The sequence below is a fragment of the Lithobates pipiens genome, unplaced genomic scaffold (genome assembly GCF_037356315.1).
Source record: "Lithobates pipiens isolate NorthernLeopardFrog02 unplaced genomic scaffold, aLitPip1_a1.2 Scaffold_3, whole genome shotgun sequence".
In the NCBI taxonomy this organism is placed as follows: Eukaryota; Metazoa; Chordata; class Amphibia; order Anura; family Ranidae; genus Lithobates; species Lithobates pipiens.
In genome coordinates this window covers 209,731,655-209,746,692 of record NW_027507790.1, presented here as the reverse complement: position 1 = coordinate 209,746,692, position 15,038 = coordinate 209,731,655, and the positions used below count along the sequence as shown (strand labels likewise).

Sequence of the window (15,038 nt, the reverse complement as noted above, 5' to 3'; positions counted from 1 at the left end):
AATAATAAAAATGCCATAAAACTATGCCCTATTTTGTAGACGCTATAACATTTGCACAAACCAATCAATATACGCTTATTGCGTTTTTTTTTTTTTTTACCAAAAATATGTAGATGAATACATATCGGCCTAAACTGAGGAAATATATATATTTTTGGGGGATATTTATTATAGCAAAAAGTAAAAAATAATGCGTTTTTTTTTTCAAAATTGTCGCACTTTTTTGTTTATAGCGCAAAAAATTTAAAACGCAGAGGTGATCAAATACAACCAAAAGAAAGCTCTATTTGTGTAAAAAAAGGATGTCAATTTTCTTTGGGTGCAACGTCGCATGACCGCACAATTGTCAGTTAAAGCAACACAGTGCCGAATCGCAAAAAAGTGCTCTGGTCAGAAAGGGAGTGAAATCTTATGGGACTAAAGCTGTTAAGCTGAGCAAAAAAACATTAGCTTGACATTTAGATATTTTAACCAATTATATACAATATGCAAATTAGGTATAATTATATATTAAATGACAATAGCCTATCATGTCGGTCACACTCCGATAGGTGTGGTAGTTCAAATTGCTTGCCCTCCCCCACCTTATATTACACGGCGGCTCTTTGAAGTGGAATATCTTTGTTATGGCAGCAGCTAGCTGCCATAACCCCAGTACCCACTTCTTCAGCGGGCTGTCCACTTTCAGATAAAAGTGGTCTCAGCAGCGAATTTGCTGCGAGATCCCTTTTATCGGTGGTGGGAGAGGGCCCCCCTCCCTACGCGCTTTGGTGCCCTTCGCCGCTTACCGGAGCCGCCGGCAGTGGCGGAGGCGATCGTGTCCTTTCCCCTGCTTAGCATGGAGCTGAGGGGAAGATGGCTCCCGCCCGGCTCCATACCATTACAGGGCAGAAGCGACGTCAAAACGACACTTCCGCCCATAGCTCTTAAAGGGACATTTATTTATTTTAATTTTTTTCAAACAACATTTGTTTTTATTGCATTTTAGTGTAAATATGAGATCTGAGGTCTTTTTGACCCTAGATCTCTAGGGTCCAATGTACTCTAGTTTTAACCTCTGAGACGGGGATGTATGGCGACAGCCAGGCTTTTGCCATCCAATCATTTTTAAACCGAAAGTTAGAAATGGGATCCCACGTCTCACTGTCATCCAATCATATTTAAAGTGTTACTAAACCCACAACAGTAAAATCAGTCTGTATATGCAGTAAAGCATGCTTGTTATACTCATTGTGGAACCCAAGGGGTTAATCATCTGCAATGCGTAAAAAAGGCTGTTAGGTCCTGTCTTCTCTAATCCTCCCCGTCCACTGTCCCCAATCCATCTGATAAAATTAAGCCTTTAGAGTCACTCTGCACCTGCTCATTTTGGTGTCATTTACTAGAGAGTTTTTTTTTTTTCTTGGGAGGGTGTATGTGATCAGCACTGTCCAGACAGGGGTCCTGCAGCCTCAAAGGACAGTCAGAGTAAAATGAAAACTCCTCCTAAAACCTTTAACCAGACACTGATAGAAATCACAAGACTGCTATATACTGCTGATGACAAAAGGTATTTAGCAGTTTAGATTTACTAAAATAATTGCATTTCCATTTTCCATGTTCTATGTAATGTGGGAGATCGGATATACAGTAGTGAATGCAGGGTCCTGGGTTTAGTAACACTTTAAGAAAAAAAAATGTTTTTCTTGCAAGTAATTGGATATTCTCTGCGAGGCAAAATTGCGCCACAATCACAAATTTCTTGGAAAGATTCCTATGCATAGTGAAAAGTTTATTTGCCTTTTTTAAATCAACCTTAAAGTTTAATTAGGTCATTTTGTTGATGACTTGAGACCTGTGGCGCTTCAATTTTTACTTCTCTTGCAGATTCCACTCACAATAATAAAGCCCGGTGAGAAGTCTGAGGTTCCTATCGGAGTGGTGATTGGAAGTGCAATAGCTGGATTGCTCTTACTTGCTGCATTAGTGGCTGCTCTGTGGAAGGTATTTTATGTTACGCATTGTATTCCAAGCTATCAAGCCCTGTCCCTTATACAGATAACCCCTTCCCACCACCTCTTGACCCTTTAAGAGGGTCTAAATGTCGGGAGGTGGAGGCGGGCATCCTGATCACGTGACCGATGTGATTGGCAGTCACAGTGGTTACATGATCGAAAAGCTCCCAATGCATACTTGTGACTGGGGAGCTTTCCGATCATGTGACCGCTGTAACTGCCAATCACAGCGGTATGCATCAGGAGTTTTCCAGTACCTGTCAGTTACTGTGCTGAGGGCACTCTGAGCACAGTAATGTGTTTACATAGGGCTGCATATATGTGGCCTCTCGGGATTAAAGCCCACCTGCCGAGAGGTTGCATATGTTATGGTCAGCCGGAAGTATATGGTATGGTCAGCAGGAAGTGGTTAAAGCTAAACTCTATATCTGATATCAGGGGGGCCACAAGGATGCTGTAAATCATAGTAGGCCACGTTACATAGATCTTCCAGCTTCTGTGGGAATAGCTTTCCCTTTGTACACTGACCACTTGGCGGTTTGCTGGTATAGCACGGCACTGTTTGTGATGTGATCTTTCTTTAATAGAAAACCCTTTGGAGGTAATTGAAGATCCTTGGTGTGCTGGCAAATATTTACATTTTAGCTTTCCCTTTGCAGATTGACCACATAGGGGTGTGCTGGCTTAGCACCTCTGCCATTCATAGAACACCTTGCATTGCATTTTTGCAGCAGGAACGCAGGGGAACATAGTTCTGGCACCTCCAGAACTGAATGTATGTTATGGAAAGAGGTGCTGGAGGGTCTATTGCTGCTGACTGCTGGGAAATCTATTAATACTGGAGGGGATCTATTTTTTTCAGGGGGGTTGTCTATTTTGCTAGGGAGGTCTTCTGTTGCTTGTGGGGGATCTATTGTTGCTGGGGTGTCAATCGATGGTAGGATGGATGTACTGTTGGAGTCTATTGTTGCTGGTTGCTGTAGGGTCTATTGTAGCTGGAGGTGATCTATTTTTGGGGAAGTCTGCTGTTGCTGTTGGGGGATCTCTTGTTGCTGGGGGTGGATCTTATGTTGGTGGGCATCAATCTTAGCTGAGGGAGGGATCTGCTGTTGAGGGAGGGGTCTAATGTTGATGGCTACTGGAGGGTGTATTGATGCTGGCTGCTTGGGAGTCTGTTGTTGCTGGGGTGGATCTATTGTCACTGGGGGGGGGGTCCATTGTTGCTAGATCTATTTTACTGTTTTTCTTGTTATCATTAATAAATTCCCTGCAAATTACATTGCACCTCAAAATAATACTTGGTTCTGTATTCTCTAAAAGGGGTGGTAATCGGAGGCGGGTAAGGGGTGGAACCAAGAAATGGTGCTCAGAGGTGGGTAGGGGGAAGAGATATGGGGTGACTCAGAAGGGAGGAGCTCCTGCACCTATTCTATGAGAAAATAAAAAACTTGTACTGTATATTTTTTTAATGAAGGTGGATTCACATCACAGTTCCTGCTCTCCACCTTTTCCAATCAGAAAATGGATGTTTATGTCTTTAAATAGATTTATAGAAACAACAAATTTCTAGACCGTTACAAAAGAATTTATTAGAAAATACATTTGACAAGCAATTCTTCCTAATACGTCTCCTTGTGTGTTTTTCTAGCTTGGATTTTTCAAAAGAAAATATGAAAAACTTCAGAAAACTGAAGATGAAATTGCAGAGACTGCCCAACTTAATTAACCGTCACCCTTACCTTATTTTTGTGTAATAATTGTAATTTCTTGATGAAAATGATTTTTACAAATCTCTTTAAGGATTTATTTTATTTTCAAAACCAGGAAAGTTTTTTTCTTTTTTATCAAACTGCAGGGCAGTTTTTGGCATAGTCTTTATTCTTATATATCTTGACCTGCTGGACTGGGGATCTTTGCTACAATTTTATGGTTTAAACTGTTAGTTTTTACATAGTTGCACATTGTGTGCAGTTGTACATTTTTGGTTCACATTTTGTGTATTTGGGAGTTTCACTATTTAGTTTACAAATGTATAGTTGCTTTTATCAGTGGAAATAACTACATCGACATTTACCTTTATATTATGAAGCAATAGCAAACTTATTTTAACCTTTTTTAGTGATAGAGATGCATTTAAGTGATATTTGTACAGTGTTTTGAACAATGGTATTCCACTTGTAGAGCTGCATAAAAGTATTAAAAATTAGTAATCGTTATAGACATACTAGATAGGAACACATATATATTTAAAGGGCTACAATCACAAAAATATTGCATTTTTATAAGCGTACTTAGTTTATACATGTAATATTAGTATTCCGTATATGAATGCCTTTTTTCTACATATTTTTCTCCGTTTCCAAGCACACCAACCTGACCAGCCAAAGTGACAGGGTTTGAAATAAACTATTAGGCCCCTTTCACATGGAGCAGACTCTGTTTTGATCAGTGAGAGATCTGTCTGCTGATTCAAAATGAACAACCTATTTGCCTTTAGTAAATCATTTCTTAAAAGAGATGTATGGGGTTTCTGTTTTGTAGATGTATACTTACCTAGGTGGGTGCTGCATCTGTCCCCGGCATCTCTAACACTGCAGATTGCTCGATTCTCAGGGCTCCCCCCCACAAGCAGAGAGCTAATGATTGTCAGCCACCAGCTATTTGTTCTGCCCCCCACTGGTATGCTGGGCTGTGGAGGGGGGTAGGGGCGGCCTGATCAGGCTCTCAGCAGCTCGCTGAGCCAAGTGCCGGTCCAGGCATGTGGGCGGATCCCGACCCCAGTGTCACGATCTTGCACGAGCCTGGACTGGCTCTGTGATATCAGCAGATAGCGGACTTCGACCCGCTGTCTTCTGAAAACAGGTCACATGGGTGCTGCGCTCCTGTGATCCACAGGAGAAGTACAGCCAAACGAGCTTTGGCTGTACTTCTCCTTTAAATCCCAGTCCCAACCTGCTGATAAGAGCAGAGCATGCGAGTGGCTGAACGGTGGTGAGGCATCTGTTTTGATGGTCAGAATGTAGCTTGGCAACCTGAGCCCAAGTGGGGAGGCTTCCAGAAAGAGTGGCATATTCATAGACTTTCACTTACTTATCTGGAACTTTTCCCTATCGCTAATACTCTCTCTGAGAGTCAGGCGACCTGTCCCTACACTGTCCATTCGCAAAATGCACGCCAAATCCAAGAACCAGGGTAATAGATATTACCAGACCCAAGATGGACACCAGTGTCACATGGGCTGTCAACATCCAACTGGATCCCTGCCTGCCCCAGTAACCCAGGAAACCATAGAGGAGTGGTCTACAGACTGCAGTCTAGGGGCCAGCTGCGACCTTTTGCTTGCTTTTATCTGGCCCTTGGGGCACTTTTTTTATTCACTTACACCACCAATGGGGCACAATTCCTCCCAATGACGGGACCCAGTTCCTACCAATGACACCAACAATGTGGCATAGTGCCTACCAATGACACCAACGATGGGGCACAGTTCCTGCCAATCACAGGGAACAGTTCCTCCCAATGACACAGACAACAGGGCACAATTCCTCCCAATGACACTACGACGGTGCACAGTTCCTACAAATGAGAGGGAACAGTTCCTACCAGTGACGAGGCATAGTTCCTACCAATGACACCAATAATGGGGCATAGTTCCTCCCAATGACACAAACAATGGAGCACAATCCCTCTCACTGACACCATAGATGTGGCATTGTTTACTCCCACTAATACTGGGACATTTTCTACTCACGCTGACCACAGTCTGGCCCCCCTTAAGTCTGAAGGACAGTAAACTGGCCCTTAGATTAGAAAGTTTGTAGACCAGTTTAGTGGAACCATAATCCTAATGACTTCCATTGTGGTCCAGTGCCACCTGCAGGGGATAAAACAGACTGTACTTGCCTACAAGCGGGCAGATGACAGGTCCATATCCTCTCAGTTTATGCAGAGCAGACATAGACAAAGCCTGCTCTGCTCCATGGGTGGCTAGGTGTAAACAAAATCTGTTGTCTGTTTACAGCTAACTGCCCTACGATCTGATCCAATCATGTAGACAGAGGGGGACAGAAGTGTCCTGGATATATATCAGTGTGTTTTTTTTTAGCGGACCGGATCAGATTGGAAAAGGGTGGGCGTGCACGGACACAAGTCCGTTTACACCCACCAATCCATAGAGGTGAATTGACCGCCCGATAGGGTCCACCTGAAAAACTGACAGGTGGACCTGATCTGACCCTTCTTGTGAAAGGGGCCTCATACTGACAGTGGTGCTTGAAGAGTTACAGCAACAGTTTTACTTGTAAAGATTTAAACTATAAGTTTATAAGGTTGACCCCTGTAAGACCCCTGATAGTCTTATAGTACGTTCCAGCCACAGCCTCTTTTTGGTCTTTATGGCAATGTGGAGAAAAGTAATGTAAATTGAAAAAAATGATATGCGTTATACATCATTACATGTATTTACTACATAAAGTTGTAAAATTCAAATTTTGGCAATAGATGTCCTTTAGGATGGAGCACTGGATGTAAATATATAAAAGTGTCATGTTCTTATAGGAGTGACTTTGATTGTTGAAATCAAACATTCTTCTGGTGCTAGTTCTCCGTGATTTTTCAACTGACAACACATCGGCATCCAATTCCAGCTGATTTACCCTGTGCAGATTTATTCTGTCTTAAATAGGCAAATATGACGTAAAATAAGCAAAAACCCTATGCTCAAGGAAAAAGATATTTCTGCAGTTAGTGGACATCAAATACTACAGATACACTTCATGGCCCCCAGTTCATTGCCTCCTAACCATCACAAATATTATATGGCCAAACATATGTGGACACCACTCTAAATCATTGAGTTTGGGTGCTTCCAGTGTAGGGTACCATTCATACTACAGCATAGAAAGACATTAAAACAGCCCCGTGGCAACAGTTTGAGGAAGCCTCTTTTTCTTTTTTTGACTGTGCCCCTGTCAGCAGAAGGCACAATATGTTTTTGCTAGTTATACATTCACTAACCCTATGGATTCTTGCCCAATGTAACTGTAATCTGTATACAAATTTACTTAATACATCTTTGAGCATAGCATACAAAGGCCAACAAAAGTAGAGATTTTCAGTGAAATCGGTACAATTATATATTTTTTTAGAATAAGAACGCTACCTTTAAAACATAAAATGAACAGGTTAATAAAGGGATTGGTTTTTATCCAATATATCTTTTTTTTCTTTGGTATAAATGCGTTATAAATACAATTTTTAAATATATAAATATAATATAAATACAAATAAATGCTTGTTTTAAAGGCAAGAAAAAAAAAGTATATTTAACAGCTTATTTTTATATGACAAATTTAGTTTGCAAAATAACTGTTTTCAGGACTATAGATTAGGTTACTAGTTTGTTTTTGTTTTGTTTTTTCCCTTGCACATTATTGGGTGATTAAAAGATAAGTTCACCTTTTGTAAAAAAAAAAAAAAAAAAAAATTAAATAATTGCATATGATTTTGCAGGTAAAAAAAATATATATTATTTTTTACACTGCAGCCTATAAATCATTGCAATGCTTTACAGGCTGCGCTGTAAAAATAAAGAATTGCAAATGCCAGGCCCCTGCAGACACTTAAGCCGCGTACACACGGGCGGACTGTATGGCCAACTTAGTCCGTCAGACAATCCGACGGACTGTCCGTCCTACTTTCGAATGAACGGACTTGACCACACACGATGAACAAACAGTCCGTCGAAAGCTTGCGCGATGACGTGTACAGCACGTACGACGGGACTAGAAATAGGACGTCCAATACACAGCAATGCAACCTTTCGCCGTGTAAATCCTTTCTGAGCATGCGCCATACTTAGTCCGTCGAACTAGCCTACTCACGAGCGGACTGTCCGCTGAAACCAAAGTTGGACGGACAATATTACGGAAATCCCGAAATACTTAGTCCGCCAGACTGCACGCTGAAAAAGTCCGCTGAAGCCCACACACAAGCGGACTGTCCGCTGAAATGTGTTTTTCGACGGACTAAGTTGGCCAGACAGTCTGCCCGTGTGTACGCGGCTTTAGTATAGTTGTCTGCCTGTAGCTCCCATAAGGCCAGACAGTTACTGAATTGAAGGAAGAATCAATGAACTGTGGGGGGGCGATATTGAGTGCTCTCCTAGCTTGTTGGTTCTTCCTTCAATTCTGTGAATTAATTCAATTCAGTGAATGAACTACAAGCTGTCTGCCGTGGTGGAAGACAGGACTTGTAGTTCATTCACGGAACTCTGTGAATGAATGATGCAGCTGCTTTGCTGGAGCCCCGCTGTTTTTAAACTGACAGCGGGTTCAGGTTTCGGGACTGCAGAGACCGGAGCCCAGTAACATGTTAGATATTACAACCTATAACGTTACAAAAGGTGAACTCTTTTTAAAAAAATGATCACTTTATATACTATCATTTGCTTTGCAACATGAAAATGCACTTTTCAAAGTAAACAGCCGTTTTGCTAAATGACCAACCTCTAGTCCTTTAGTAAATCCATTTTAAAAAATGTGTAATGTTAGGTTTTAGTTAGTTTTCAGTGTCTGTGGACTGTTCATATATGTGTGTAAATGATCGCAAAATTGTCTAGCCAATTAAGGGCCGAGCATCTTTTTGAAATTTGTTGTTTACAAGTTAAAAACAGGTTCTTTTGCTAGAAAATTATTTTGAACCCCCCAAACATTATAATTTTTTTCTATCACCCTAGAGAATAAAATGGCGGTCGTTGCAATACTTTCTGTTGCACCGTATTTGTGCAGCGGTCTTTCAAGCACACTTTTTTTGGAAAAAATAAACTTTTTTAAATTAAAATATAAGACAAAAGTAAAGTTAGCCCAATGGACGGTGTCAGTATTTTGTTTTACTTTTAATAATTGATTTTTTTACATTTTTATTTGTTTTAAAAAAAAATGTCACAATGCTTTTTTAATTTTTTTTTACACTTTTTAATTTTTTTTGATCTTTTTTACAATATTTTATTTTTGGGGGGCTTTGGTGAGACAGACAAAGGGATTGAGGACACACTTTCCCCAATCCCTTTCTCAGCACTAAAGATGAATGAACAGGTGACAGAGGCTCCTGTCCATTCATAAACTGAGCAGAGAAAACTCAGTTTATTCTGCTCAGTAATCACAGGACACAGGAGCAAGATCGCTCCTCCCATTATTAGTTCCCCCCACAGCTGGCGGGAGAGGGGGGGAGCCGGTTGGGGGTGGGGGAGAAGGACACAGAGGGGGGTGGGGGAGGAGTACACAGAGACGCTGGGGATGATCGGTGCGCAGGAGGAGGGACAGTCGCTGCGCCGATCATTCCCGGGAGATCGGGAGGCGTTGCTGGTGTGCGGGAGCCACCGCAGAAATGCAGGAGTCTCCCGCACCTTCTGGGAGACTTAAAATATCTGACAATTATAGACCCTTCATTTCTTTGTAAGTGGGCAAACTTCCAAAATCTGCAGGGGACCAAATAATTATTTCCCCCCCACTCTATATAAATACATGAAAAGATTAGTGTTGACTAAAAGAATAGAGACTGATCACAGTAAAGCTTTCTTCACTTCAATCAGCAAATCATTTGCGCACAAAAAAACATTTTTTTTTTGGTTCCCTTGCACATGATTGGGTGTTCAAAGTGAACACAGCTTCATCCTATTTACAAAGCATGGGGACAATCTCTATTTCTTTAGTAAATCCACCCCACTGTGTGAAGGGCTTGCACTATTATAGACCACAACATTGAATTTTAACCCTTTTTTCCTGAAAACATACATTGACTTGTACAACTAATGTTAGAATGTTTGAGGTGTTGTTTTTGTTGTGATTTGCAATAACAGGGATTTGATTTGGTCGGGGCTTTATGCAATAGAACTTCATGCTAAGCAGCACTCCATAATATGTAGAATAAGATTTATGAACGATTAGGGTGTTAAATCTGACTCCACCCCGCACAGACATCTTCCATCCATTGGGCAATGGAACATGACAGTCACAAATGAGTGTTTTCTGAGGCAGATTTTTCTTGATCGCCTGTACCAGGACGGCCTGCATATCCCCCTCTCCCTTATTCATAGCCATGAACAGGAACAATAATGCCCTGTACACACGGTCGGACATTCCAACTACAAAATCCATCTGATTTTTTCCAACGGATTTTGTCCTAAACTGGTGTTGCATACACACGGTCAGACAAAGTTGTCGGAAAATCCGACCGTTCAGAACGTGGTGTCGTTCGTTTGTTACGACGGGACTACGTTGCGGCTAGTAGCCAATAGCTTTGGTCTCGTAAATTTGATCTGAGCATGCGTGGGACACTTTGTTCGATCGGAATTCTCTACAAACGATCGGAAAAAGTCGGATCTAATTTTTTTTCCCGGAAAATTTGAAATCCTGCTCTCAAATTTTTTCTGTCGGAATTTCCGACGGAAAAAGTCCAATAGAGCCCACACACGATCGGATTTTCCGACAATATAATCCGATCGGACATTTTCCGTCGAAATTTCCGACCGTGTGTACAAGGCATTACACAACCAGCTTGTGAACAATGGCTGTCCTTGTTTATCAATAAAAAATAAAATAAAACTTTATTTAAACTTTATAACTTTATTTAAAGCTCTGACATAAATTCAACATTTGCCTGCAATAACCCACTTTTCTGCAATAGGCCGCACACCTTTTTGTATCATATATTTGTATCCATCCAAACTTTTGTTTGAAATACTTGAAACTGAAACAAGCTGTATGTATCGTTCTTTGAAAAATATTTTGTATAAATAAAGTTTTATAGATTATGGTCTGTATTGCCTCTTTCATGGTTTTTACATGGTTGCATCTTATTTTATTTCATGTATATAGTTTAGCCAACTAGTTATATTTAGCAAATTGTTATGGATTAATTGGGTTGCTTTACTAAAACTGAAAAGTGCAAAATCTGGTGCAGCTTCTGCATAGAAACCAATAAGCCTCCATTTGTTTTTGTCAAAGCTTAAACTGAGCAAGCTGAAGTAAAGCCTCGAACAACACGATCTGATTGTTGGACGAGCGAGCGTCTGATTTTTGTCAAGAGGGCGTGTGCAGGGTTTTGTTTAGCATACGAACTATCTGCAAATTGTGGTTTGACAAACATGAACATTTGAGAGTATAAAGAGATAGTTCATTTCTCAAGCACCACTCTTCAGGCCCCTTCTGCTAATTTCGTGTTAGTAGAATATTGGTGAGCGTTGATTCACGATTTTCAGATCATACAAAACAAATGCCTTTTAAAATACGTTTGGCATAACTACATCAGTATCACCAGCAAATCAGCTTCATTATTATTATTCATTAACCACTTCAGCCCCGGAAGATTTGGCTGCTGAATGACCGGGACTTTATTTTTTTTCGATTCAGCACTGCATGGCTTTAAATGACTATTGCGCTGTCATGCGACGCTGCACCCAAACAAAATGTATGTCCTTTTTTTTCTCCACAAATAGAGCTTTTTTTTGGTGGTACAGGCATACCCTACTTTCAAGTACACAATGGGTTTTATTTACTAAAGCTAGAAAGTGCAAAATCAGGCTCACTTCTGCATAGAAACCAATGAGCTTCTAACCCCAGATTGTTCCAGTTTTAGTAAATAAACCCCATTGTGTACTTAAAAGTGGGGTATGCCTGTATTTGATCATCTCTGTGGTTTTTATTTTTTGCGCTATAAACAAAAAAAGAGCGACAATTTTGAAAAAAAAAAAACACAATACTTTTTGCTATAATAAATAAACGTCCCCATTTTTTTTTTTTTTTAAAGCTATTTTTTTCTTAGCTTGGGTCGATATGTATTCTTCTACATATTTTTGGTAAAAAAAAAAAAATTCCAATAAACAGATATTGATTAGTTTGCACAACATAGGGGATAGATTTATAGAGTTTTTATTATTATTTTTTTTTTTTACTAGTAATGGCAACAATCTTATCGGGACTATGAGATTATGGCGGACACATTTTTGGGACCCATTGGCCTTTATGCAGCGATCAGTGCTATAAAGAAGCACTGATTACTGTAAAAATGTCATTGTCAGGGAAGGGATTAACACTAGGGGGCGATCAAGGGGTTAACTGTGTTCCCTGTGTGTGTTTCTAACTGTGGGGGGGGGGGGGGGGACTGACTAGATGGGATGATGATCCTGGTTCCTAGCTATTAGGAATTCCTCGATCTGTCACTCCTCACAGAACAGAACACGTCCCTGTCCTTCCTCTCGTGCCCGTGATAGCTTGTAGCCGGCGGTCACCGCGACCATCGGCCACTAGCATCAGCACCCCTGCATTGCAGCGGGCGCCTGCTATCCCAACACCACGAGCTGACATATAGCTACGGCTAGTCACGGTATCGTGCTGACCTGCCGCATTATAATGACGGCGCCTGGTCGGAAAACGGTTTACGAAGATGATTTTGACATTTCATCAATTGCCGCGTCACGAATGTTAATTCTAGATTATGAACAGTAGCATACAAGACTGAACTCCTCCAGGTCGTTCCTCGATTCTGATCATGTATGTTTGTACTTTTGACTTTAGGCGACAGATTTCTGTACTGACCATCCGAAAATCAGATGTTGAGTTCACATCAGACAAAGTTTTTATAGCCGGCACACCCAGCTTTTGTCTGATGTAAAAGCCAAATCGTCTGTCGAAAGCACCGCACTAACGATCAGAAAATCCGCATACAGCTCGACTTACGACTTTTCCCTTCTGATTTTCGTACTGTGTGTACGAGGCCTTAGAAGCTGATTGGCTGACATGCACAGCTGCACCAGATCTGCACTCTCTGGTTTTAGTAAATCAACCCCAATGCATTTATATTATAAATTTGCATGCATTGGCACACACATTACTGTAACACCCCGCAACATACACTATATTTTTAAAAGTATTGGGACACTGCCTTTGCAAGCACATGAACTTTAATGGCATCCCAGTCTTAGTCTGTAGGGTTCAATATTGAGTTGGCCCACCCTTTGCAGCTATACCAGCTTCAACTCTTCTGGGAAGGCTGTCCACAAGGTTAAGGAGTGTGTCTATGGTTATGTTTGACCATTCTTCCAGAAGCACATTTGTGATGTCAGCACTGATGTTGGATGAGAAGGCCTGACATGCAGTCTCTGCACCAATTCATCCCAAAGGTGTTCTATCAGGTTGAGGTCAGGACTCTGTGTATGCCAGTCAAGTTCCTCCACCCCAAACTCACTCATCCATGTCTTTATGGGCCTTGCCATCAGTCCTGTGTCATGCCAATAGTAAAGCCTCCTGAGACCATTCATGTGTGGGGTTGCTTCTCAGCAAAGAACACAGCCATGAATAAAGAATTGTACAAAAAAATATCCACTGAGAATAGCCAGGAGCGCGAGTGGGGGACTCGAGAAGAGGAGGATTGAAGCTGTTCTGTGCACAACCATTACACAAGACCTCATCTGGAATATGCCGTTCAGTTTTGGGCACCAGTTCTCAAAAAGGATATCGGGGAACTGGAGAAAGTGCAGAGAAGGGCAACCAAACTGATAAGAGGCATGGAGGAGCTCAGCTATGAGGAAAGATTAGAGGAACTGAATTTATTCACTCTTGATAAGAGGAGATTAAGGGGGGATATAATCAACATGTACAAATATATAAGGGCTCCATATAGGGAACTTGGTGTCGAGTTATTCACTTTAAAGTCAACAAAGAGGACAAGGGGGCACTCTTTACGTCTAGAGGAGAAGAGATTTCATCTCCAAATACGGAAAGGTTTCTTCACAGTAAGAGCTGTGAAAATGTGGAATAGACTCCCTGCAGAGGTGGTTCTGGCCAGCTCAGTGGATTGCTTTAAGAAGGGCCTGGATTATTTCCTAAGTGTACAGAATATAACTGGGTACTAACATTTATAGGTAAAGTTGATCCGGGGAAAATCCGATTGCCTCTCGGGGGATCAGGAAGGAATTTTTTCCCCTGCTTTAGCAAATTGGATCATGCTCTGCTGGGGTTTTTTGCCTTCCTCTGGATCAACTGTGGGTATAGAATTGGGTATATGGGCTGGTATATGTATATATATATGTGTGTGTGTGTGTGTGTGTGTGTGTGTGTGTGTGTGTGTGTGTGTGTGTGTATATATATATATATATATATAGTATATATATATATATATATTTTTTTTTTTTGGTTGAACTGGATGGACTTGTGTCTTTTTTCAACCTGACTAACTATGTAACAAAGCAGGTAAGTACGACAGGTTTGTTATTTAAAAATAATCCCTTTACATTCACTTTAAACTCCACATGCCAATGGATGCATATCATTAAGCCTGTCAGACAACTCAAGTTTCAGTCGATTCCTGCAGAACTGGCTACAATTTGAGCTGTGAGTGTGCCTGTGGGCCTCAACCTGCTGGACTAAAGTTAATTTAACCACTGCCCGCCGATATACGTCCTGTACAGGAATATAGTTGTTATGGCAGTAGCCAGCTGCCATAACCTTGGCATCCTCTTCTTCGGCTGGCAGTCTGCTTTCCGATAATAGTGCTCTTAGCGACGGATTTGCAGTGAGAACAATTTTATCGGCGACGGGGCAGGGCCGCCCCACTCGATGCGCTCCACCTCTTACCGTAGTAATCGGATCCTTCTCCTTCCTTGGTATGAAGAAGAGTGAGGGGAAGATGGCTCCCACCCGTCTCCATATCATTGCAGGACGGAAGTGACGTCAAAACGTCACTTTCTCCCATAGCTCTTAAAAGGGACATTTTTATTTTATTTTTTTAATGGCAAAATTTTTTTTTTTTTTGCATTTTAGTGTAAATATGAGATGTGAGGTTTTTTGATCCCAGATCTCACATTTAAGAGGTCCTGTCATGCTTTTTTTTCATATTACAAGTGATGTTTACATTGAATAAAATGTACACAATTTTGTGTTTACTTTTTTTTTTTTTTTTTTTTTTTACACGTGTCCCGTCCCGCCGCGCTCACGTGCAAAAGCGACCACATACGTGAGCAGCACCCGCAGATGAAAACGGTGTTCA

General features: G+C 41.2%; 1 protein-coding gene across 1 annotated transcript in view; it reads left to right on the top strand.

Moving 5' to 3' along the window:
• ITGA2 (integrin subunit alpha 2) overlaps nucleotides 1-10,811 on the top strand; it is a 222,311-nt gene extending 211,500 nt beyond the window's left edge. The window contains exons 29-30 of the mRNA XM_077462759.1: nucleotides 1,867-1,983; nucleotides 3,643-10,811. Of these exons, the coding sequence (XP_077318885.1) occupies nucleotides 1,867-1,983; nucleotides 3,643-3,720 (195 nt within the window). The 3' untranslated portion in view covers nucleotides 3,721-10,811. The remainder of the gene's footprint in view (nucleotides 1-1,866; nucleotides 1,984-3,642) is intronic.
• The last annotated feature ends 4,227 nt before the right edge of the window (nucleotides 10,812-15,038 follow it).